The sequence below is a fragment of the Lagopus muta genome, chromosome 22 (assembly GCF_023343835.1).
Source record: "Lagopus muta isolate bLagMut1 chromosome 22, bLagMut1 primary, whole genome shotgun sequence".
Taxonomy (NCBI): domain Eukaryota; kingdom Metazoa; phylum Chordata; class Aves; order Galliformes; family Phasianidae; genus Lagopus; species Lagopus muta.
In genome coordinates this window covers 1,597,636-1,622,010 of record NC_064454.1, presented here as the reverse complement: position 1 = coordinate 1,622,010, position 24,375 = coordinate 1,597,636, and the positions used below count along the sequence as shown (strand labels likewise).

General features: G+C 42.2%; 1 protein-coding gene and 1 long non-coding RNA gene across 5 annotated transcripts in view; both read left to right on the top strand.

Annotated features, from left to right (window-relative positions):
- ZBTB44 (zinc finger and BTB domain containing 44) overlaps window positions 1-10,805 on the top strand; it is a 37,521-nt gene extending 26,716 nt beyond the window's left edge. Inside the window, exons 4-6 of one of the 4 annotated variants that reach the window (XM_048968225.1) lie at window positions 770-879; window positions 3,179-3,479; window positions 4,651-10,805. In XM_048968225.1, the coding sequence (XP_048824182.1) occupies window positions 770-879; window positions 3,179-3,479; window positions 4,651-4,933 (694 nt within the window). In that variant the 3' untranslated portion in view covers window positions 4,934-10,805. Of the gene's footprint in view, window positions 1-715; window positions 880-3,178; window positions 3,480-4,650 lie in introns of all 4 variants that reach the window. The other 3 variants (XM_048968223.1, XM_048968224.1, XM_048968226.1) reach the window with 3 other exon arrangements.
- Window positions 10,806-12,397: 1,592 nt separating this feature from the next.
- LOC125703587 (uncharacterized) overlaps window positions 12,398-24,375 on the top strand; it is a 29,536-nt gene continuing 17,558 nt past the window's right edge. Inside the window, exon 1 of the long non-coding RNA XR_007380904.1 lies at window positions 12,398-18,927. This is a non-coding gene — a long non-coding RNA (uncharacterized LOC125703587). The remainder of the gene's footprint in view (window positions 18,928-24,375) is intronic.

The following is a 24,375-nucleotide window of genomic DNA, read 5'->3' as shown; positions in this document are numbered from 1 at the left end:
TTGTGCCCTTTGGTGAAGCAATTGCATTGCCAGAGGACTTGGATTGTAACACTTAAACAGTTTGCAGCTAGAGGCTGCGTAGGAGCAATTAGTCTTAAATGAATTACTTTGGAAGTTAAATTGTTCTGTTATTATAGTCTGCATGCTGGTTTTTTCAGCACAATGCTTGAGGTATTCTGATAGAGCTGATTGAATCAGATAAGAAAAAGTATTGATGAATTAGATTAATATTTTAAATGTAGGACTGTGTAATTGTAGATGCTAATGTTTGTTCATGGAACGTGAATTGAAATGGAAATGAATTGGCTTTAATTTCCTTTGTAAATGTCACTGAAGCTGCAAAATAAACCTTTTCTTTCCCATTTACTCAGTTCTTTAAGTTCTTCCTCAGGGACTTCTGACTGGTTGTAAATCATCAATCTGCATGATAAAATGCCCACGCCTGAAAATTGCATTCAGCTAGTGTTGAGACCTGTTGTGTAAAGGAAAAAACACAAACTGTTCTGTCTATTCAGTGAACATGAAACTCAGGATGCAGGTCAGACACATAGCTGTAGAGAGGAAGAGGTTTGCCATGTAAATATAGATCTCGACAGGAATGCAGAGGGCCAGTCTTTTTTTCCTTCTAATATGCTCAAGGTTCAGATTTCCACAGACATGGCTTCTAATTTTTTTCTCTAGCTTGCTTGTAAATCAGTGAATTTTTTCTTTGTAGTTTGGAGAACGTTCAGTATCCCTACCAACTCTACATTGCTCCTTCTACCAGCAGCACAGAGAGACCCAGCCCAAATGGTCCAGATAGACCTTTTCAGTGTCCAACCTGCGGGGTCCGGTTCACTCGCATTCAGAACTTAAAACAACACATGCTTATCCACTCAGGTAAGGAATGGTGCTATTTCCAATAATTACTAATTCACAGATGTGCAGATGTTGGCTCACAATGCCACAAATGCAGTAATACAATTCCCTTTTAATCACGTGCCAGGTGCAAGAGAACTGATTTCAGAAAGATTGGGTAGAGAGGTCTCACCAAGTGCTTGTTCTGATACATAGATCTGACTGATGGATAATCAGCATTTGTGTGGACTGAAAAAAAATGTGCTTGGAAGTCATCAGGATAAGTTCTTCTCGCAGGAAAGATTTAAGATGAAACCTCACAGTATATTTGGCTTTTTTTATTATACTGAAGAAGTGATGTAGATTGAAATTCTTCTTAGAGACCGTAATTGTCTGCTGTGTTTCAGAGGAGAATTGCAGCCATTAGAAAATATGTCATCTTGTGTCTTTGCTTTGAAGAATGTCGTGGTTTTGGATCTGAGTTTTTGGAGAAATTGTAATTGAACTAGTTTGATAATGAATTCAGTTTCTACAGATAATACAGGCATGAAATGGTTTGTACAAGTGCCTCTTCTGACTCTTGATCCCAAAGTAGTTGCACCCATTTTCAATTCTCACCAAAGTATGAACTCCTAATGTCTTTGCTGTCAGTATTTTTCAAGACTTTTCAGTGGTACCCAGCAAGAACATGGACATTTTAGTGAATGGAGGGAATATTAAGGGGTTATTATAGCTGAGCACTAACTAAGCTTAACAGTTCAGCATCTAATAGTTTGAGATTGACTCTTACCTGCACTCAGATGCTGTACCAGTTTTAGGCAGAGCACCCGCAAAGGTCGAGGCATAAATTCTTCACTGTCAGCAGTTCTTTGTCAAATGCCTTCAAGCAAAATGGCCGTAATGTGTTCAGGCCAGCCGTAAAAATACATCTAGTATTTAAAAAAGCAAACTGTACGGATGTATCAGTTGCAAAATTATCCAAAGGAGGTTGCTGAAGTTGTAGCTGATGGAAGAAAGCTTCAGCAAAGCATCTCTGGCAGATCTGTCGATGGGCTGCACCCGGGTGAGAATATGAGAAGAGATTACTCTTGTAGAGTAATTACTGTGCAAAATGTGCAGAATAAGTTCCCACACCGTGGAAGTGTTAGAAGTGTTTTCACATGAGCAAAGTGGATGAAGAGATTTTGCTCAGACTATCTGAGGAAGTATGTGCCCGTGAAGAGTATGCGAGCATGAAAAGCTCCACCAGACGATATTCTAGAATATTAACTTGTTTTCACATGCTTAACGAGGAGTTTCAGTGTAACCTTAACTACAGCTTTCTCTGTGTAAAAGCCCCAATTAAAAGTTCAGCTCTCACTTTGAACATAACGAAAGCAGAGTGAAAGACCAGTGGAATTAACAGCGTGGACTGATGCACATTCAGCCCTTTGAAAAAATCTTCTTTATTCCTTGACAGCCCTATTATGAATAGAGCTCCGTATTCCAGATTCTTGGCCTCATGTTTGGATTTCCACACTTTCTGGAGTTCAGACTCTTTATTTAACTTTTTGGTGATTCAGTCTTTTATGTTGTAATCGTTCTGTTTGGGTGTGATTACATACTCTCAGGCACTGCAGCATGTTGCAGAGCTCATATGTTTTGGGGTTTTATTAGTGCCTATAACAAATGAAAACTGAACGGGTAACAGAATGACTAAATTAAAGCAAGAAAAAAGGCAAAGCATGAACTTAAACCGTCTTAAAGAGTTGTCTGTCATGCAAGGTTGCTGAAAATTCTTGTATATAAGGGTTCCCACACAATATAAAGGCTGCTGCTTTACTTTTTTTATCACCATTCCTGCTGCATTACAGGGGGAACCCTGTACACAATGTCCCCCCTGCCAGAACACTGCTCTGAGGCCAGAGGCGGCAAGCAAAAGACATTGCAATTAGGGGTAGTCTGATAATTGCATTGTTGGGAGCCAGTCTGGCACAAGAATCTCCCAAGATCAAAAGAATTGAAAGATGTTTCGAGATGACAGCTGCATCAGATCCTTTCTGGCTGTGGTTCAGCTCCTTAATCATAGTCTAATCCATGGAAACTTACGCTCATTTTAAGCTGTGAGGAAGAAGAAATGTAAGCGTTAAAGATGGGTTACATAATTATGAAATAATAGCAGCTGGTTCTGAAAAATGGCAGCTCTGTGCTAATTGTTTTGCCATTTTAAAGTTAACAGGAGCGCTTCTTCCTGAATCGGCGCCTCGCTGCGGCTGGGCGCTGCTCCTGTGCTTTCACTGTGAGAAATCTGCAAGGATTTTGCCATGCCAAAAGCTGAACGTTTGCTGCTCTCTTTTTGCAGGCATTAAACCATTTCAGTGTGACCGCTGTGGGAAAAAGTTCACCCGAGCTTACTCGCTCAAGATGCATCGCCTGAAGCACGAAGGTAAACGCTGTTTCCGGTGCCAGATATGTAGTGCCACTTTCACTTCCTTCGGGGAATATAAACACCACATGCGGGTTTCCCGGCACATTATCCGCAAGCCTCGGATTTACGAGTGCAAAACATGCGGCGCCATGTTCACCAACTCTGGAAATTTAATCGTTCACCTGCGGAGCTTGAACCATGAAGCATCAGAGCTAGCAAACTACTTCCAGAGCAGGTGAGGTGCACAGCAAAAACCTAACAGGGAAACTTGCTGCTTTTTTTTCTTTTTTCCCCCCTCTCTTTTTTTTTTTTCCCCCTATTTCCTTTTTTTCCTAAATCATCTTTTCCTGCTTGCAGGGCAGCCTGCTGTGCCTCTCATCAGGTTGCCAGCTAATTTGAGTCACATTCATTCTTGCACCACTATCTGTTATATCTGATCTGTTTTACAGTGTGTGAACTTTATAGGAGGGCACTGGAGAACCCAGTGATATGCAGAAACTGCTTCTGGGCTACTTAATTTATATTTTCAGTTGTGTCTGTGGGCAGGCTAATGGAGTTAAGCCATTCTGTACTGTCTGTGGAGTGCTGTATGTGATTTGATATTCAAAATGTTGTCCACAGACTGTTTGCTTACATAGAGAATAGACTTGTGACTTCATTTAAAGTGTTTGCTTAATGGTGGATATTGTGGAAAGATTGCATTGACTTCATACCTTTTTAGTTTTCTAGCTAACCTATTGCTAAATGATCAGACTAACAGAATGTGGTGTCTTTAAATAGTTGTAGAACTGCTGTCCATGAAGGAGTAAGCTGGTGTGGATCAGAGAAGGAAATGAAATTCGGCTTTGCTCAAGCTCGTGTGATTTGTGTGCCCGTCACAAAACACTGTTGCAATTGGCAACCTGCCTGTACTGCCAGCAGAAGCTTTGCTTCCTCACCTCGTGCTTCTTTTACAGCCTGTCCACTCTGAGTGCTGCTGTTTCTTGGGTGGATCTTATCTCAGGGGTGGAAAAGGCCCACATCTTTGCCAGTGCTGAACTAATTTTTGTTTCTGTTTTTAATGGTTGAACGTTCCCTTTTGTCGATGAGGTTTTCAGTGCCATGTGATGTTCCGATCGTTAACTTTCTTTCTCATCAAGGTGATGCAGTCTAAATCAGAAGGTTTCTGTGTGGGAAATATGGGTGCACAACAGTGACAAAGAGATGTTGTTGACTATTTTTTTCTGTGTGTTTAAATGAGAACTGGGTGCTTAGTGAGGTGTGCTGCTGTGAAGATCTGAGAACAATGTGAAGCAAGTATCTCTTCTCTGTGCAGCTTGTATAATGTAACTGATACAAAGAAACTGATACCTCCAGTGTTTGTGCTAGAAGTGACATTTCTCTTCTGTCCTTTGCCCCTCTTCTAGTGACTTCCTAGTACCGGACTACTTAAACCAGGAACAAGAAGAGACCCTCGGGCAGTATGAGCTAGGGGAGCATGGCTTTGAAAGCAACTCTTCTGTCCAAATGCCTGTCATTTCACAGGTCTCGTCAACTCAGAATTGTGAAAGCACTTTCCCCTTGGGGTCTCTGGGTGGGTTGGCAGAGAAGGAAGAAGATGTGCCAGAGCAGCCAAAGACTAACGCCACTGCTGAGGCAACTGCAGGTGACCCTCCAAAACCGGAGCTGTCATCTATTACTATTGAATAATTCATGGTTTGGTTTCATTTTTGTTCTTTGGAAAGTGCCTGTGTTTGGTCCTGTACATTTTAATTTAATTTTTTTAAACGAAAGTGGGGAGATTTTCCCTTTTTACTTTGTAAGCTACGCTTTAAACAGGAAACTGCAACAGATGTTACATTATTTTTCATGACTGAATGATCACTTCTGTGAAAATATTTAAGACTGAATGCACAAAAAGATCTTGTCAAAACATCATGGAAGCTGTGATACACTTCTAAAGAAGAACAACTGATTCAGATCACTTTAACTATTTCTTCTTCCACAGTTAGAACAGCTCATTAAGTTTCTCTTGCTTCTGCAGACCCTCTGGTTAAGGGAAAGAAATCAGAGGGAACCTTTTTAAAATGACAAACAACAGGATGTGTTGGAAATCATTACTGAGCAGCTTTGACTAGTTTTGAGTGGATGCTTTAATCTTCTGCATTAAAAAAAATGACGTTTCCTATCTCTGTGCCTGCTGTTTTTCAAAGCGCTTACTGCGACCCCTTTGTTGGCAACGTAAGCATTTTTGAAACTAACAGACACACACTTTTAAAAAACACATTGTCCCTTTTCATCTCAGATCAATGGTTTTGACAAACCAAGCAGTGTCACGCCAGGTATTCCTTCTCCTTATATTTCAGTCCTTTTAGAAACATCTCAATCAAATGGCCGCTCTGGATTTGCCAGTCTGAGGGTGGGCATGGAAGTACTATGGTCAGGAAAATTCTGGTGGTATGCAATGAAGTGAGGAGGTCAGAGGGGTGTGAGACCATGCACACCTGACTGATGTCTCATGACTGTATCTTTCTGTAGAAGGGAAACCGTGTGTGAAAATGAAGGTTTTCCCAAACTGACATTCTGAAATCTTGGCCGGATTGCTTGCAGTTCTGGTCACTTCTTCCTATCATGTATACTGTATTCTACTCGTCTCCAAAACCTAACTAAAGGGAATTTACAGATGGGGAAAATAAATGGGCTCTCTTCTGCATTACTGCACATTTTTTGTTTATACATATGCATGTATGGTTTCTCAAGTTTTTATTAGGCTTGTTTTGGACAAAACAAGCAATTTATTCCCTTCAGAGGCCAACTTTCTAACCCAACAAGGGGTTGTTTACAAAAAGCCTATATAGCAGTGATGAATTGTTCGTATTTCAAAACATTCTAAATCCTTGCCAATTCAGTTTATTAAAGGCCATTACTCCAGCTATATACACAGCTCAAGTAAGCAATAAATTGTGAAAGATTTGCAATTTCATTTTTTCCATATTTAGAAAAAGCTGCAAATTTAGGGTATGGGATTTTCAGAGCAGTGATTCTTGTGTTGTTGAGGCTGTTTGGGTTATGGTACTGCTTTGAAAGCTGAATTAGGAAACACATTAGGAGGTTTTTGATTTATTTTTTTTATTGCTTCTGAAGTTAACTCGGTGTTTGATGCCAAATGCCTGTCGCCTACAGATGATGTGCTGAGAGAGTAGGTATTACTTGGCCTTTGTATTCCAAAGGCATGATACACTCCCTCAGTTTTGAATCTTGATTTTAAGTTATTGTTTTCTGTCTGGATTTGCTTTATGCAAACACGAGGAGGAAATGCTGATAGGAAAGGGTGCTCCTGAAGAAACAGAGGACACAAAAGTCGTATTATATTGCACCATCAGTTTGTATTCAGTTAGCTTAGGCAGCTGATACTCTGTAGGTCTGGGTTGTTTCTACTGATAGCCTGCTTTTGTAAGGAATAATAGCCTATTGCCCTTTGGAAAGAACTTAGAGTTTCATTGTCTTCAGCAGTTTTTCTCCACTCCGTGTTAAGTACAAAATACACATTTTAGTTAAATAAAGTGAAAACGGTTGGAATTTAAATCCTTTCCATGTTACTGAAGTTTCCCTACCAGATCCATAGAGTGTTTTATAAATATGCTGCAAAGGAGTTCTCTGCTACAGTTCAGTCTTGTTGTCTACCTTTGTGAGGTCTTCCTAAAAGGGCTTAAAGGAGAAATAGTCTTTTGTGATGCTGTGCTACCAATCGGTCCGGTGTCTTTTTGGTGGGCTGAATTTAAAGACCAATTCTCTTCCACTTCTGATTTCTATAACTGAAAAGCCAGTGAGACAAGAAAATGCCTTTTGATGAGTTTTATCTTGACTTATAGGGCTATGACACTGAACTCAAATAAAGGATTTTCTTTTGTGTAATAAGTGTTACTCATCTTTCCAGGTCCGTGAGATTCCTTTGTGATTCACACAGTAAAATAGTACTCACACAGAAACAGTTCCAGACTGTACAGGTGTAACATTCAGTGGTCAGGTGCAGATGGACATAAACTTCTGTTAGAATCTGGTAATTTTCACCCCCTGGATCTTTTGTTAATGTGTCTGTTGGTGAGGAGATGTGCAAACACAGAACAGACGTATCCGGATATTGGGTTTTTAGAAGTCATAACTTTGTGTCAGAAGGCAGACTGCTTTCTGAATACCACAGAGGAGTGAAAAAGAGTTTAAAAAGCACCCCGCTACCTTTGTAGTTCTAATCTGTTCTTCCTTGAGAAGAAATGAGTTAACACTTTGGGACAAGGCAAGCTGTGGGTTTCATTTTTCATTGCACAGTGTTACACATTATCTTTTCATCCCTGTAATATCTGTGTAACATCTGTTTTGGTTTGGTTTGTTTTTCTCACTTTTCAGTCTGATTCCACTGCAGGGGCAGTAGAGTTCTTAGAGGGTTTGTTTGGTTTAGGATTAGGCATTTTTTGTTAGTTTTCCCATTTGTGTTTCTTGCTACTGTCTCTTTTCTCCGTAGAGCATAAATTAAACACAAATATCCTTTTTATTTTTCCTCCCTAGCTTGTTGGAAATGTTCAGTTCTTTGGAGTACTGGTGTTCTTCACGGGACAGATGTAAAAATGTAGAACATCTTAAAACAAGTTCTGTTGCTAAAACTTGGATTCCAAATTGAGCGAGATAGATATCTAAACTAGAAGAAACTTGTCTGATCTACACCTGGGGTTAATCAGAAAGCTTCCTTCCATACGTTATCTGAGTGTCTTGAACCCCGGGCTGCGTTTTTATCCTTTCCCCCCCTACCCTCAAGTTCCTTGGTTTGCATTTATCTTTCTACTTGACCAGCATCACAGAATAGTTGAGACTGAAAGGGACCCCCAGAAATCATGTGGTCCAAAACCCCATGCTCAAAGCAGGGCAGGTGAGGTTTTGAATATCTCCAAAGAAGAAACCCTGTGTCTCCTCTGGGCAATCTGTTCTGGTGTTTGACCACCCTCACCTTAGTAGAATTTTTCTCATGTTTCAATGGAATTTCTAGTATTTCAGCTTGTGCCCACTGAGAAAAGTCTGGCTCCATCTTCACAGCCTTTTATCCAGCAGCTGTACACGTGGGTAAGATCCTCCTGAGCTTCCTGTTCTTTGGGCAAACCAGTCCCAGCTCTCTCTCAGCATGCACTGTGAGATGCTCCAATCCCTTCATCGTCTTGAGATCTTCAGATGGATACATGCTACCCATTGCAGTAGTTTCTGCCATGATGAGTAACCTCCAAATTCACTCACAAAGTGATGCAAACATGTTACTTCTGCATGTCCTTCTCCTATGCAGCACCATTCTTTTCACCCAGTGGAAAATCCTCTCCTCACCCATTCATTTGCAAGTTGAGTGCCTTCACTACCGCAGAAGTAGCAAGATTCTGCCGCATGCTCGGGTCCCAGACTCTTGGGGTTTCTGTATGGGGTCTTTCTCCCTTGCATATTGTGCATATGAGCAGTATGTCTAATGAGAAAAACAAGAAAGCAGTGGGATGTTTTTTTCTCTGCCTCACTGTGGTGTTTCGGGAGAGGGGATAAAATTCAGCAGCTCTCTATTTCCCTGCAAAGAGTAGAAGAAAAATGAATGCTATTTTAGCTGTGTGGGAGATCTGGCCAAGTTGTAAGGGTTTGTTTTGTTTTTTGATGCAGACACATAGCACAAGTCCCCTGGAGATCCATGGGATTGCCTTCACGTTCAGCAAATTAAGCTCCCCATCAGAACTGCTTGTCACTTTTCTTGCACCACGTGTGATATGTGTTCTTCTTGGTTTGTCTCGCTGCTGTTTGAGTTCAGCTGTCAGGCTCACAGATAGTGTAGTCACGTCTCTCATACTGAGAGATTAGTAGACTAGGTTATTGAAAATGGTTCTGGGTTCACATGTATTTGAGTCTAAAAGGTGTGAATTTAAACTTTTTTAAAAAGTACTAGCTGCCAATGCAGTAAGATATATTTTGTAAGACTATGATCCCTATATATCCTTTACAGGATAAAATTTTATTGTTTTTAAGCTATGGTTTAAAGTTTTTATATGAGGGCTTCAGTCGCTTCTTGGTTGCTGGCTTTCCCCTCCAGCCCCAGGATGGACGAGCACTGAGACTATTGCCAGTCTCTCTCTGAGACACACCAGGAAGCATTTTATATGCAAATAGAACGGGAGCTTTGTGCACCCTGCAGGGATGGAGAAAATGCAGATGTGGGAGCACCTGTTGCTCCTGGATCCATTGCAACTTCCACACCATCAGAAAATGGAAAATAGCTAATTTTCATTCAGATGGATTAAGTTTGAGTTTTGCGTACAAGGTGAAACCCATCTTTGGAGGGTTCTCCTCTCCAGTGATGGACATAATAAATTCCATAGCATCTCGATGGCAGATGAAAGTGTTCAAGGCCAGACTGTGCCTCAGCCACATCGGAGGTCCCTCGTAGGTGGACTCGATTCAAAGTATTTGAGGAAATGTACCATAAAAAACAAATGTGAATTTCTTTTAATGCAACAGTACTTAACTGCTCTGGGTTTTTGTTAACTCAATATGTGCTATCACAGTAATTCAGTGTCCCACAGGTCTCAACTACAAATCTGGCTGCACTAAAACAAAGTCGAATCGGTTTCTGGTGCTGCCAGCCTGTGTGGCAACTGTACCTACAGTCTTCCTGAGGGTTGCTGATGTCCCCAGAGGAGTGATTTTGTTGAACCATTCGTTTAGCTGGTGCATGCTTTTGATATTCTGACTTATAGCCCTGGCTACACAAACTTCTTGGACGGCTTCTTTGCCCTGTACCTGCAGTGCCTTCACTCTAGGTGCTGCTCTGTGGTGAAACCCTGAGGAGGGAAAGAGTAAAGCTGGAGGAAAAATGTGAATTAAATTATTGTTGGGCTTCTTTGTGCATTTTAGTAACAGTGAAACCCCCTTAACTGTGCCAGTCTCCAGTCACCAGCCGTATATCCAGTCGTCATCTCATCCACAGTACAGCTTCTCTTGTTGATGCTGGCCACAGCTAGATTACTTGGCATGTTTATTGACTTAACAGACTTGGTTTTTGGTTTTGTTTTTGTTTTTTAATGTATACGATGTTTAAATACACTTCACATTTTATATACTACTATCTGGCTATTAGTATTTTTCAGGAACCATAGTTCTTGGTGGCTATATATATTTTTGTGACTTTTTTTGTAAACTAAGTGCCGTTTCAACGTTGCAATCATTTTTAGAGTTATTGTAATCAATGTGAATATCATGTTTTTTCAAATCTGTTCTGAGCCTGTAGTGTTTGCTTTGTGATCATATGTGTAATGTATATATTCTGTATAGTTACATTGTATTGAAATACTAGCTTGTTTGATATAAGAAAAGTATGTATTGGATACCTTTTTGCTAGCCTGGTTGTTTAATCTTTAAAAAAAAAATGTTCTAAAATGCAAAAAAAATTATCCAAACTGGTCCCATTATAGGTCAAAATTAAGGGGGGAGAAAAAACTAGTTTTGAGTGTCTTTGGATAGAAACATGAAGCTAAGATTTTTCATTAAAATATTAATGTTTTATGGAGTATATCTTTGTTTTGTGTCATTCTTTAACTACATCAACATTTGTCTTAAAGTGCAAAAGACTTTGGTTAAAAGGTGCAGATCTGTTACTTCAGTTACGTTCTCTTATAACTTTTGTTTATAATTCATCTCCAAACAGTTGAATATGAGGAAGAACTCAATATTGTTCAAGCTGTCCTTAGAGGGAAGGTAGTTTGAAATAAAGTAAACATTGAGATATGATTGAAGAAGTTACATAAGTGAGGAGTATTAAGAATAAAGTACGTGTTGTTGTTTGATTTTCCACTGTATATTACATTTCCTTTTGTTAATGTTCTCTTTTAGGCTGTATTCTGCAAAAGCAGTCTTCTGAATGGGGTTTTATTGATGGAAAGCCAGCCAAGAATGAGCCTAACCAAATTAGTCAAAGCAGAAGATGTTTAGAAGGGACAGTAGGCAGTCATCGTGATCACAGCCATGAGCTGCAAAGCAGTCCTGAAGCAGCCTAGAGTCGTGGGACATAAAATACACCTCTGCCATCTCTGGCAACCCTTGCAATTAAATTAATTTGCCTCGTCCAGATCCGCCTGTCTGACCGAGTAGGGATGCTAGCTGGATCAGCTCATAGGTAGGGCACAGGTAGGAAAATGGACATTTTAATTACTTGGCTGAAATGATTATAACTCTGCTCAGTAACCTGTGTGAATAACAAGCAGATTGACATGATTAATACACTAGGAGTCAGCATCTGATGTGGGAAGTGGGGGGAAAAAAAAGAAAAGCATTCCGCTGCACAGCATAAGCAGTCACAGTGAACCTTGGGTAGAGGAGGTTGAGAGTAAATTCCAAGTTCTTGTGTTCCTGAGGACCTTGCGTAGGGACAGAAGTATTTTATCAAAAGCATAATTGGAAGAGGGAACGTATCTGGGGAAAGCTTTGGAGAGAATTACGGGTTGAAATGTAAAGGCTTTGACTCCATTGGTCTCCCTCAAAAGAAAGAATCCAGTCGCTTTGAAGACTGTCAGACTACAGTTAGGAATATGCAGTGATGTTTAGCAGACCATTACAAATCTAAAGCCTGTATGACTGTATATGAATATATAGCCATAAAGCTAAGGCGAGACTGTGAGAATGCTTGCCTTTGATGGATATCAAGCTTCAGCCTTGTGACTGAAGTGGATTTTTGCAAAGCACAGCCATATGTTTAGGTTTGGTATGAAACATCATTTAGAGATCCTTAACAAAGCAAATGTACACTATCAAAGTTTTTCTGTGGCTTACTTACAGCATTTAAGCATTTTATTCCTGACAGTAATGAAGTACCATTTCTTTTGCACAGAGGAGAGCGGCCGAGATGAGATTGAATTCATAGCTACTGAGAATGTAGAATAGCAGGGAAGAGCTCTCCAGGGCTTACTGCACCATTCCTACATATGTGATATCCTGGTGAAAATGAAGCTGCTAAGAGGAACCTGGCTTGGATCACATATAAAGCATTTTTCACAAGCTGCCTGTGCGTGCAGCATCTCCAGAGTACTGAACATAAGTCTGTCATCACCATTCTCAGAGCACAGATTGCTGTGAGACCATGAGCAAGCAGAGCAGGGGTAAGTGTGTACATTAGAGCCTCATTACAGCTCAGAGCTCTTCTGAGAAGTAGATTTCAGTCATTCTGACTTTTGGATCTAAACACTTTTTTCAGAAATGTGGAACTTCTCGTAGATGTGCACTTACTGATAACAGCCATGACTTTCATGGTTCCCTCCTGTTTTGAACCCAGCTGCTTTTCACATTTCTGACTGGATTTATATGGGCGTATCTCTGAGCATACACCTCCTGTGTAGGTCTAAACTACGTCCCCTTTCTTTCACGTACTTGCATAAATCTAGATGCTTCACTCTGTGTTTCGTAATCCTTCCATAACTTCGAAGATAGCAGTTTTTTCTCTCGAAGTACTGCCTGTTCCCCTGTACACAAACGCACGCGCACACAACATGTGCTCATTCAGAAAGAATTTTGAACAACGAGCATTCGAAAACATTGGTTGACAAACTCTTTCCTTGCGGCTTCCCTCCAGAAGTGGCTGCTATTACGATGCTTTTCTTGGTTAATTTTCAGTTGGATGAGACAGGTCACTAGCTTCAGACTCCAGCAAGAGCCTCCCTTTGCTCTTCTCTTAGCCCTTACAAACTTCCCTCGCGTTTGCAGTCAGCAGCAGAGACATGGCTTCATGTGATCCTGCACTCATCCCTAAACCTCCTCCGCAGAGAGACAGGACTTATGGACAAGATATTCATCGTAAGGAAGCAGACATATTTTGTGGTCTTGAGATATTTTTTTTGGAGTGGGAGAATGTTGATGGTTCTTCAGCATAGCTTTTGCTGTAGTTTTTACTTCACGTAGACCCTAACATTTTCCAGACCGTTTCTAAGAAAAGCCAATGTCAGTTATAGATTGCTGTTAAGCACGAAGTAGCATTGAATAAATATGGGCAGTATTCATTTACACCAAAACAAATCGTAGTCCTTAATTATTTGTTGGACTGTAGTGCAGTACGACTTTCAAACAGTCTTGGACCCAAGGTAGATGTGAGGATGCCCCTGGGCACTCATCTGTCTAGAAAGACAATACCAGAATACTGGTGGTAAAATGGATCATCTGAGATCTTTGCAGAGGGTGGAGAAGTCTCCCAGGTAAGAACACCTCTGAGTGAAAGAGGAGCAAACAAAAACGTCGAGAGAGGAGCGATGAGACCGCAGGCTGGTGGAGCAGATGACTCAAGTCCAGGATCATTTGTATATGTGTAAATTTTGACCCGTGCAGAAGTGATTACTCAGGGTTTGCAATGCATTGCTGAAGGCCAACAGCCCACTGCCTTCAGACTTCAGCTTCAGCAGGGTAAATGACAGTCCCAGTCCACTGAAGTATTCCAATAGTGGGCCTTTCCAGGAATAGGTTTAAATTGCTCCTTAACATCTTACCCATATTGTGAACTTCTGTGCTGGGACAGAGTTGCTGCTCTGTATTTTCTGTCCTGTGCATTAACGGGGTGTACAGAGCTTTGGGGTAAGCAGACCCTTGCATTCCATAGAGCTGGAAGAAAGACACTAAAATATCAGTTTGGGAAACCAAAACATCTCTCCAAGGTTGAATTTTGTCTTCCCACAATTTAAATGCGAAAAGTAATAAGAATCTTAACAAAACCTTTTATGTAACTTCAGTGTTACAGTGATCAGTTTCAGGGCTGACGTGACAGCAATTATAAACAACAGTTACGCAACTGCCTCGTTGATTGAGTTGAAATTAATACAGAGAAAGAAAGAGCCAAACAAGAAGAAATGGCTTTGGGTTAACTTGTTGTTTTAAGGAAATAAAAAATGCGCAGCTCTGCCTCCTTCCCAAAAGTGAGGGCAAGCCCAGGATGAAAAACCTCTTTGAAAAAACAGGCAGTGAACTGCTCTTAAAAATTCTGCTTGTGGTACAGGCAGAATTTTGTTTACTGTCTTAAGACTTGCAGCTTTTTTTAATTTGAAATCTGACAGTGAGGTAATTCAATATTTTAATTTTGCGTTCCTATTTTAAATTCCTTTCGAAAGAGCTGTTCAGCACGTTGTTTTGTTGAGCACTGTGATTGCAGTGTCACTGGTTCACGCTGTCTGCGGTGAAGGCCCACGTATGCATGCACTTTATTTCCTGCTCTCACCATCTGGCAGGCATTCAGATGTCTTTGAGTGGATCTGAAGGCAACATGGCTGCTGCACGTTGCATGGTCAGCATCTGGTATCTCAGGGAGGGATGCTTCCTTGGGCTGAAAACCCATTTGGTAGTACACTATTTCATAGAAGGAAAACAAAAGTTCTTTGTGCAGCTGGCTGGCAATGCCCAAGTCCTGCATCTATTATACAGGAGTTGTACCTGACTCTCATTTTCCGTGATCCATCAGATAAAGGCAGGATGCAATTACTGTGCAGTGCCATTAAAGATTTAGTACGGACATGAGCTAACCTGGAATTAATTTGCAGTTGTGAGACAGATGTAGAAAACAATCCCCGAGTGGATTTCTTATCACAGAAATTCTGTGGCTTTTTTGTTTCTCCAGTATTTTTCCTGCTCATGGTCAAGAAGAGGTGGGGGACAGGAAACAAACCTGTTTCTTTGCTCATCCGTGCCTTTGAGAATGCAAGGATGCAGAGGAGCTCTGGTTCGTCGCTACCATTGGGAGGAGGTAGCAGATTTTGGAGGCACTTAGACAAAGTGGGTTTGTTGCACATCCCACTGATGTGTGTACAAGTGTGAGTCATTCCGTGTATTTACTACCCTGTATGTAGCAGGTTCAGTGAGCAAAATGCTGAAGAAAACCTGCAGAATATAGTGCACTCGCTATTGCTGCATGCACAGTCAGCTGTGATGAGCCTTTGTGTTGGATTCCCTGCCAGGTTTGCCAGCAGTTGGCATTGGAGAAGTGGCTTCACCCCACACAGACCTATTGTTGAGGAAGAAAGCTGATCTCTAAGCTGCCCATTTGAGCTGTTAAGTTTCCAAATGCCACTTGTTTACACTTTCCTGATCCAGTAACTCAGTGTTGCATATTACCCTTGGTGTGCTGTTGGCTGACATGAAGAGCGTGGTTAATGTTGCCATCTTACTGTCCTTGTTTGCCTTGCCTGCTTTCTTCCTTTGGTCTGTTGCTGTAGACTGTAAAGGAGCAAGGAATGAGTGAAAGCTCACACGGCCTTTGACATCTTTCCAGGCCAGTAATAAAGCACTGGGAGGTTAAATTTTATGTTTTGCATAGCTTTCCCCTCTGGAGACATGAGAAGAATTATAGGAGTTTGACCTATTCTGTGGTTAGGCAACTGTGATGGGTGCTTTATTAAAGTCTATAGCAATAAAGCTAACACAAACCAGAACCTTTCTGTGTAGTTTTATGTAACCCTTTAAGAAGTGATGGATGTTTTGCAGCAGGAGTGGAGGGAAATTGGTAGGTTAGGTCAAACTGCACAACATGATAAGCAGAACAATTAATAGTGCTTACTGTGAAATAGCAAGCTCCTGGCTCCCCAGATATTATGCCATTTATAAAGCAGGACAGAATGCCTTTAAAGTATGGCTCTGATCAAAAGAGTGTCTGTGGAGCTCTGGGTGCAATAAAGCTGTTGCATGGAGATCATTCTTCTCTGTGTCTGTGCTGTTTTATCTATTTTTTATTTGTTTTATTTTTTTGCTACTGGTTTTGCCCTTGTTTGCCACAGTGCTGTAGGAGCATCACAGCTTTGTAGGAAGGTACCAGATTCCTTTTTTTTCCAAAACTGGCAGCTGAACTGTTAGCTGAAACACTGGCAATGGTGTCTTTTCCCCATCAGCTGCCATTTGCACAAATTCACTGAATCAGCTACTGAGCCGTAACTGGGCATGATCTGTTTTTGTCTGCGTTCCTCGTGATGATGCCAGAAATCCTCCATCTCAAAGTGGGTTTGCAGTACCCATGTTCTGAAAAAGCCTTTATTTTGTTTGCTGTCCAACACAGAGACTCTAAGCTGCATGTTGGAAGACACAAAGAACCTAGCAGTGTAGAATGCAGCTTGCTGACATACTAAGGTACATTTTCTTCTCCTTCAGCACCTTGGCTATTGTGATCCCCTCATTAACTCAAGGCATTCCTCTTTCCAGGTAGCTGCTAATAGACCAAGCAGGTACTTGTGTCTTCTTTCCTAAAGCCAGAGAAGGAGGAATCAAACCACAGCAGGAAGCTTTAAATGGAAAAAGGCACTTAATGTTGAACAGCCATCTCTCCTATCAGAGTATTAAAAGCCAGCCTCCAGGATATCATTGCCATCTCAATCTGTGCAGGGTCTGTGTACCTAAGTCTGTACTCTGCCTTCTCATGTAGTAACTCTGTTTTTCATGCAGTGTTATGTGCTCTTGTTTCTCTTACACAATGTGCAGGGTTTGTTGAGTAGTGAGGCTGGCACAGATCTGTTCTTGTGCACTCAAAGCCCACTCTTGTGCTCCTCATGCCCATACTATTATTTGTACAACTGCACAGTGTTCAGTACTGTGGGCTTTTTTATTATCAGGGGTGTCAAGTACATCCTCTTTTCTCATTAAACCTAGCTCTATTCTTAAACTCCTGAAGGGAATGCAGGGGGAAAGAAGTGGAATTAAGGTTTTATAAAAGTGTCTTTTCTTCCTGACTTGGAAGACAAGGTATTTATTTTCAATACATTAACATTTTTCACAAAGAAGCTGCAGTTCCCTGCAGGACTGTAGCTCAGCCTTTTGGCAGGCCTGGGAAGCCAGGACTCCCTCACTTGCATTCAAGTCATGTTTGGTTGCTTGGCTTTAGGTCAGTGGGGGTTTGCTACAGCTTTGAAGACTAGAAAACAATCTCTTGTTTCTCCTTTTAAAAACCGAAAGGAGCTAAGCTGGAAAATGGAAGCTCACTGTAAAAGTGCACCAAGAAGGCCAGGTATTTGAAGCCATCTTTCAGCTAAGCCATGTGTTGTTCCATTGCCATAACCGTGGAGCAAACAGCTTGCCCTCCCTGTTCTATTTATTGAAAACAAGACCAGGGGAGAGGCTGGAATTAATTAATTGCATTACCATATTGGCAGAGTGTAGATTCCTGTCCTGGAAGAGTGTCCTTAACAAAAAAATCTGCCTAATTACCCCTTGGTCCAGCAGCCTTGAGTGAGAAAAACAGATTTTGCAAAGTAAAACCTGTTCAGCTGTTACCTTCCCAGTCCACTGCTCTTAAACAAAGCAGTTGCATCTCTGTGTAAGCCTGTAGTGAATGAGCTTCAGCTCTCTCCACCAAGTCCCTATTTAGTTCGTGGGTTGTTTTTTGTTGGGTTTTTTAATCTCCAAAGGTGTTTCATTAGCTCAATTACAAGTGACAGGTTCCACTATGCTGCTGACCAAAAAAATTCAGCCAACATAAATCCACCTCCAAATAGAATCCAATTAGCTTCTTACTCCCCCTTCCTTTAATCCCCCAAGCCCTATGTTCACAGCCACACCTTTTAAAGAAGACGAACATAATCTGCTTGAGGTACCTTCACACATAACAGCTGAGGTATTTGTACTTGTTTTTTGGTTCACTTGGGCTTGGGTGTATACTGTTCCTGTTCAAAAAACAAGTGTCCAGTGACAGTTCTCTGGGTGAGGCTCTCCCTAGGTTTGTTTTGTAGGTATTTTCTGCACCTCACTGTCCCTATCAGTAAAGGACGCGCAATGATCCCCAGTAACACTTAGAAAGGTTGTTGTATCTGTCAGCTGCAGGCCACTGTGCAACTGCTGAGACCACACAGGAATATAATTGGTGTTACAAACATGCTTGCTAACAATTCAGTTTGCTCCCATGCCCTTCAGATCTTGGTTAAGCACAGTTCTGAACGCGGTTAAGGTGCCTGGGTGTTGCACTGGCTTCCTGCTCGGGGCTGAGTTTTGCCCTAGATCCATTAATGTTTTGGCAGTGCTGTCAAGACAGTTAGATGCTGAAGTCATCAGTAAGGCATATAACCCTAAATGGATAGGTTGGATCAGTGACCTACTTTAACATACGAGTCTTGCGCAAGTCTGACCTTCTCCCCATGATCCACCCTGAGACACTTAGCAGCACAACCCATCTCTGAGCATCTTGTGTTGTTCTGGACATGTGCAGAAGGCATACTAGCAAGGCAGTGAGTCCATCAGCTGAGGCCAGGAGCTGTGATTTGGAAACCTTGAGAGCTTGATTTGGCGGCAGGCTTGCTTTGCAAATCCACCCAAACATCTCTTTTTTCTATTTTGTTTCCATTATATCCACATTCTTTGTCCCAGAGAACCTATGCTCCCTGTTATCTAACATTGAATTAGTGTTAGAATTATTACTGACATTTTGTCTGCTTGCATGCTCAAATGAGATCTCATTCTGGGTTGCAGTTTAGGCTGCTGCAGTTGTTGGTGTTTGTTTTGTTCTGTTAGAAGGTTATTTTTTATGTAATGTTTTAATAATAGTATTAGTAGTAATGCTTAGATTTGTTTTTATCTTACAAGCATTCTCTTCCAGATGAGACCACAACAAATAAGCAGTAACGCTCAGTGAGGGAATATGCTGTTGAGGACAGATCAGCCATAGGGAGTGATGAGAACAGGTTCCTGATGAGGTAAGCAGAGGTTCTCAGCAGCAGGTGAGTCCCTGTCCCCATAAACTGAGAAATACAGTCAAAGACATACAGTCTTGGGAAGGCTGAAAGGTTCTGGATGGTAGTCAGGGCTGCTGACGTGGTGTTTTGGTGGGATAACACAGGCAGATAGTCCAGACTGGTGCGTGTCTGTATTTATATTTGTGCATCTTATTGAGTGATAAAGCAGGACGAGTGCCCTGTAACGTGGGAAGGCAGTGACGAAGCTATACTGAACTCAAAGTCAATACAGCGAGAACTAGTCTGGTCAGGTTTTCCACAGACAATTATCTATTTCTTCTCTTACTATATAGCATTTCCGTTTGGTCTTTGGCTTTACTGTTTTTAATTCCCTGCTCCCCTAAGCTGATCATCCATTCTTCCTATCTCCTGCTGTCTAGAGCCCATTCGTGCCAGTGGTCCCAGCAGCTTTCAGGCAAAGCATGTGCCTCCCTGTTTCCCTTACCTTTGAAAGCAACAAGCTTCTTCCCCCTTTGCTGCACCCCAGGCAGCTCAGGACTGTTGGCTGCTCACTGAGCACACGCAGCTTCTCTGCTCTGTGCCCAGCTAATGAGTCTGTGCTGTACATAGCAGCAGGCCTGATCCCAGCCCTGAGCTAAGCCTGCCTAGAGGTGCTTTCCCCATCTCCTGAATCAGGCTGAGACGTTCACAGGTGTCTGTCCAGTTGAAAGCATGAGGGAACCACATCCCCCAGTGCTTTGGGCTGTTTGAAATCCACGCAGAATTTCTGTGGCTTAAGACCATTTCTTCATTTACCATTCTCAGATCATGGAGATGTTTTGTTTTTCTGCCTATCCCCTTCAGAGGTCAAGTGCTTCTACAGGGAGGTTAGCCTGTAGTTTTCCATGCACCCAGACTACTCTGTGCACGAGTGAATTTGTTCTGTGATAATACAGCTGAGCATGCAAAACCGCAAGTAAATCAGACTGGATTTTTTTTTCCACTTTTAATAACAGTTTACTATTCTGTAAGTGCATGTAAAGCACATGCCCTATTCCCCCAGCCAAGGAGCTTGACAGCCTGTCAGCAAGAACTACCATAGGTCTGCAGTGACTGATTTATACAAGTAAAAGCACACGTGCCAGGACCTGGCAGCAGCTTGCTCGTTGTTCTTTTTTTTTTGGTAATGACTTGGCAACCCTCTCTATTCTCCTTCATCCAAACTTTTGCCTTTTATAGTCTTTGAATAACGTTTTTTGTTGGGTTTTTTTTTTCTTATAAATGTATGTAGCAGTTTCCCCTCCCTCTCTTTCAACCATTTGCTCTCCTTATCTGAATTGGCTGTGGGTTGGGGGACCTTGGCATCACAACAAGCAGTTCTTGTCTGAGTACACACAACCACAAACACGACTGCACATGAACTCATGGTTTTGTGCACGGGAATGGGTGCAAGCCAGGGCTTCGTAACACTTTCTTACCTGTGCTCTGATAACCCTGTGCCTCTACATTGTGCATGCTTATCTGCAATCACATTGGTGCAATCAAGCATTTATTAACTTCAGTTCTCGTGGTTTCAGTGTGAAGCGGTCCTTTAAAGAACTGCACAAATTTGGCTGCATTTTCCAAGTGGGAATTCTTACATGTGTGCACACACAAGCTTTTATAAGCCACCCTGTGGAATCATATGGCCTCCAACATGGGTCCAAACTTGTTTATGCATGAGGGTTCATTGATTTGCTCTTCCTCACTCAAGACTGCATTCAGGTATGGACTCACGTGCAACTGTGCAGCCACAGTTTCTCAGACACATGCATTCTTAGGCACAGACAGTCTCTCACACATAAGCTTATAGATTTATGATTTGTTGTGAGAGTGGAAAGCAGCTGCTGCAGGCTAATCAAATACAGCAGAAGATTTAATGCAAAATATTGAAAAACACTGTCTGGTAGGAGGGTGAAATTCTTAAAAACATGCTGGTCTCATGGCTCCAGGCCAGCGCAAGAAGATTTGCACCTGGCCTTGATAAACATCAGCAGTGTATTTGGAAGAGGCTGCTTCACCCTTAGAGGGCTGCCAGACACATGGGGTAAAATTCTCGTTGGGTTTGGCCCTGTGAATGAGCTGTAGAAGTTTGAGGTTGTGATTTTTCCAGGGCATGCAATGGTGCGGACCAGTAAGAAAGAAGAGTAGCCCAACTCAAGCAAAAGCTTTGCAGTACATTGGCGGAGCAGCTTTAAGTTCTGATTACCAGCTTATTTCTGCCTGTCTCTGTGGACAAATGGAAAGGCATTCAGGGCTGTCGATTCGGCACCTTTCACCAGTTCTGCAAAGTCTTGGAAATAATCAACTGCAAAGGAAAGAATTTCATCTCAAATTTCTGCTGACTGACGACACAGGCAATTTATGATGCCACAAGAAGCTCAGGCTAGGATTATTTCTATGTAACTCCCTATGCTGCTGCTTGGCAGCTTAGCGACCATATTGGAAGTGACTGAACTAAACTAATATCTTGTGGATTTGAACTATAAAGTTCCATGAGTTTGGAGTTCTAGGGCTTGTCTTGGCTGAGTATGGACTAGAACTGTGGCAGCTTCACCATCCTCGTCTGCCTTCCCTGTTGTTGGTAGGTGGGACTTTCTCAGCACAGATCTTCCCTTTCTCACTCAGCAGGTATGATCTCACTCATCTGTTTCCTAAGGTGAGACTGCTGAGGGTCTGACTGAAGTTTATTTAGCAGTTGGCATAATAAACACACAGGGCTGGGCTGCAAAAATAGTACATGACCAATCTTCAAAGTGCCCTTCCCATGGAACCTTGACTTGGCAGCCTCCACTGGTCTGTGCTGCTGCTCATCTCTGGCTTCCTTGGGTGCCAGGCAGTGAAAATCTGATATCTGAGCAGGGTGTGCAGATGTCATAGCTGAAAAACAGATTTACTTTCTTCCTTTCTGTGCTTGGTCTGCAAGAGGAGACGAGGCTTCTGCCCCTATAGTGATTTTGGTCAAGAACCCAGAGGTGGCTCTTCTGTAGTTAATGACTGTGGTTTTAATTAATCCCTGGGGTTTTTTTGCTTGAAAACCTGCACTGTTCTTTCTGGAAGGAGGTTGCACAGGCTGAACCAAGCAAGCCCATTCTCCTGAGAGCCCTACTATGAGTTGAAATGGAATAATTTCTCAATAGTCAGCTGTGGAGCAGTTAGCCCACTAATTTTGTACATGCCTGTTTTTACAGCCTTCAGCTAGCAGTTTACCCCCACCTATTCCTGGATCTGTCTGATTCAAATGTGCTGTGAAGGTCTGCCTGTCTTTGCAGTACAGTTTGGTGTCATCAGGTGAACAGCAAAGTTCAGTCTGTCACTGTTCATTGCAGTGTGCCACCAGCTACATTTCTACAGCTACATATCTGTGCACTGAGCAACTCTGATTCATGGCTGGTGGGTGCTGCTCTGCCAAGGAACCCATATTCCTCTTCTTCATAAGCACACAGCCCTGGGTAGCATAAAGTACACATGGAAACATATTCTCTAGAGATGCAAGAAGCATCTGTTCCCTCCAGATGTTCAGTTGTCTTATTGTTTGTTAGATTTGAGGACAGGAACCCCTTCAATGATGTGAGGCACTCACTGTTCTCAGATGTTTGAGAGTGTGGGGAGGGGGGTGAGCTGGCTTTGCATGACGTCAGCAAGGAATAGAAGCAGAGGTTTCATGCTTTTTGGAAAACACTTGAAAGGCCTTTGAGCTCTGGCTAATCTCCATTGTTCGTGTGTTTTCCGGCAGCAGAAAGAGAGAGGAAGAATGGAAAGAGGCAAGAGAACAGAGCTGAGAATTAGAACTGGAAGCTTTTCCCGTGGTCAGGCGAGCTTGGCAGAAACCATCGTGGCAAATGGAACTGGATGCCACAGAATCCAGGCTTAAGCTTGGCTCAGATCTTAGACCCAGCAGAGCCTCCTTAGATCTGCAGGAGCTTTGTGGGTAGATGAATGCGTTTCAGGCAGCATCACTGAAGCAGACTCGAGTGCAGCTGTTGAGTTCAGCTGTGCAATGGAACAGAGGGTAGCACTGCACACATTTGAGAACTTTTTGCCTGCAGCCATTCAATGTCTTCAATTTTTCTACAGACTTATTTTTTTTTCTATTGTAAATCATAAACAATGTGGTGTTAGAACCACATGTGCACTGCAAGCTTTGACCCAGTAACATAGGCTGTGGCACCAAGCCTCCAAAATGACTTCCACAAAGTGCATGGCAGAGCTGGGTATTGCACCTGAAATGCACTGAATTCCACATTAAACCTTTACTCCCCCTCTGTCACATCACATTGTATTCTAGGGCCAGTATGGGCCAGAGTGCAGTCTTGGTCTGCCTGCGTCATAACATCCTTGCAGATGGGTCCATATGTGGTCAGATCATTTTGGATGGAAACATTGCAAGGTGCAGTGATATCTAAAACTTGAGGAACAGAGATAGTGTGGTTATCTTTCTGTGGGGGTTCAACCAGGTATAGCTTAGAGCAAGGTTGGAGTAGAAACTTGACATTGGCCAGAGCGATGCTATGTCCCTGCACTGTATCTTAACCACTTGTGCAGCCCTCAAACTTTCCTGCTCAATATGTGTTCTCTTTCCTATACACCAGCAAAAAAACTTGGTTAAAAGACTCATTTTCAACTCAAGGTTTTAAATATTTTGTTCCTGACAGTGAGTCAATGATTTTTCCAGTCTCACCCCCACAATAAACAAGTGCAGGCTGAGTGTGGTCCAGAGGAAAATGTGAGTTGCACATGTCCTGGCCACGTGCTTCTCCGGTACCAATGATAACCATATGGTGGTTCTCAGACCCTAGATGGCCAACGAGTGGAAGTGTTAGCAAGAATTAATACAAGCTCCTGCAGAATAGATATGCAACCTAGCCTTGTCTGTAGCTGCTTGCATGTGCCCAGTAAACACCTTTGCAACCTGGTACAGTTGTAGTACTACATTTGGGTACCTTACTATGTTGCCATCTCACTCATTTAGGATGTTCTCTCAACCATCACTAGCTAGATTTTTTGGTCATATTTGGGGACTGCCATTGAAGCAACCCTGCCCCAGTGCAAGAACCACAGCCCTCAGCAGGCTCTCAGCATGTGCTGTTGCACCTCCTTCTGGGTTTGGAACTTGCCCTTGGTTGGCTGCCCTCTGTTCCCTCACTTGCTCACTGTTCACCCCTTATACCCATTTACCATCCAGCCATTGCCACGACACTGCTTGCATACCATAAATTTGCATTATTATCACCATTTTCTTGCAGAGTTAATAGTAAAGCTGAAGACCAGAGATCCCTAAAGATGTTCTTCCCATCAGGTACCTTTTAAGATCTGGTCACAGAAGAAGTCAAAGGAAAGGAAGGAGTGATGTTAGAACACCCACCATTTGATGCTGCTGTCCTAGTTTTCCTTTCTCTGTGCTCTCCCTCGTCTTTGCTCACACTGTGT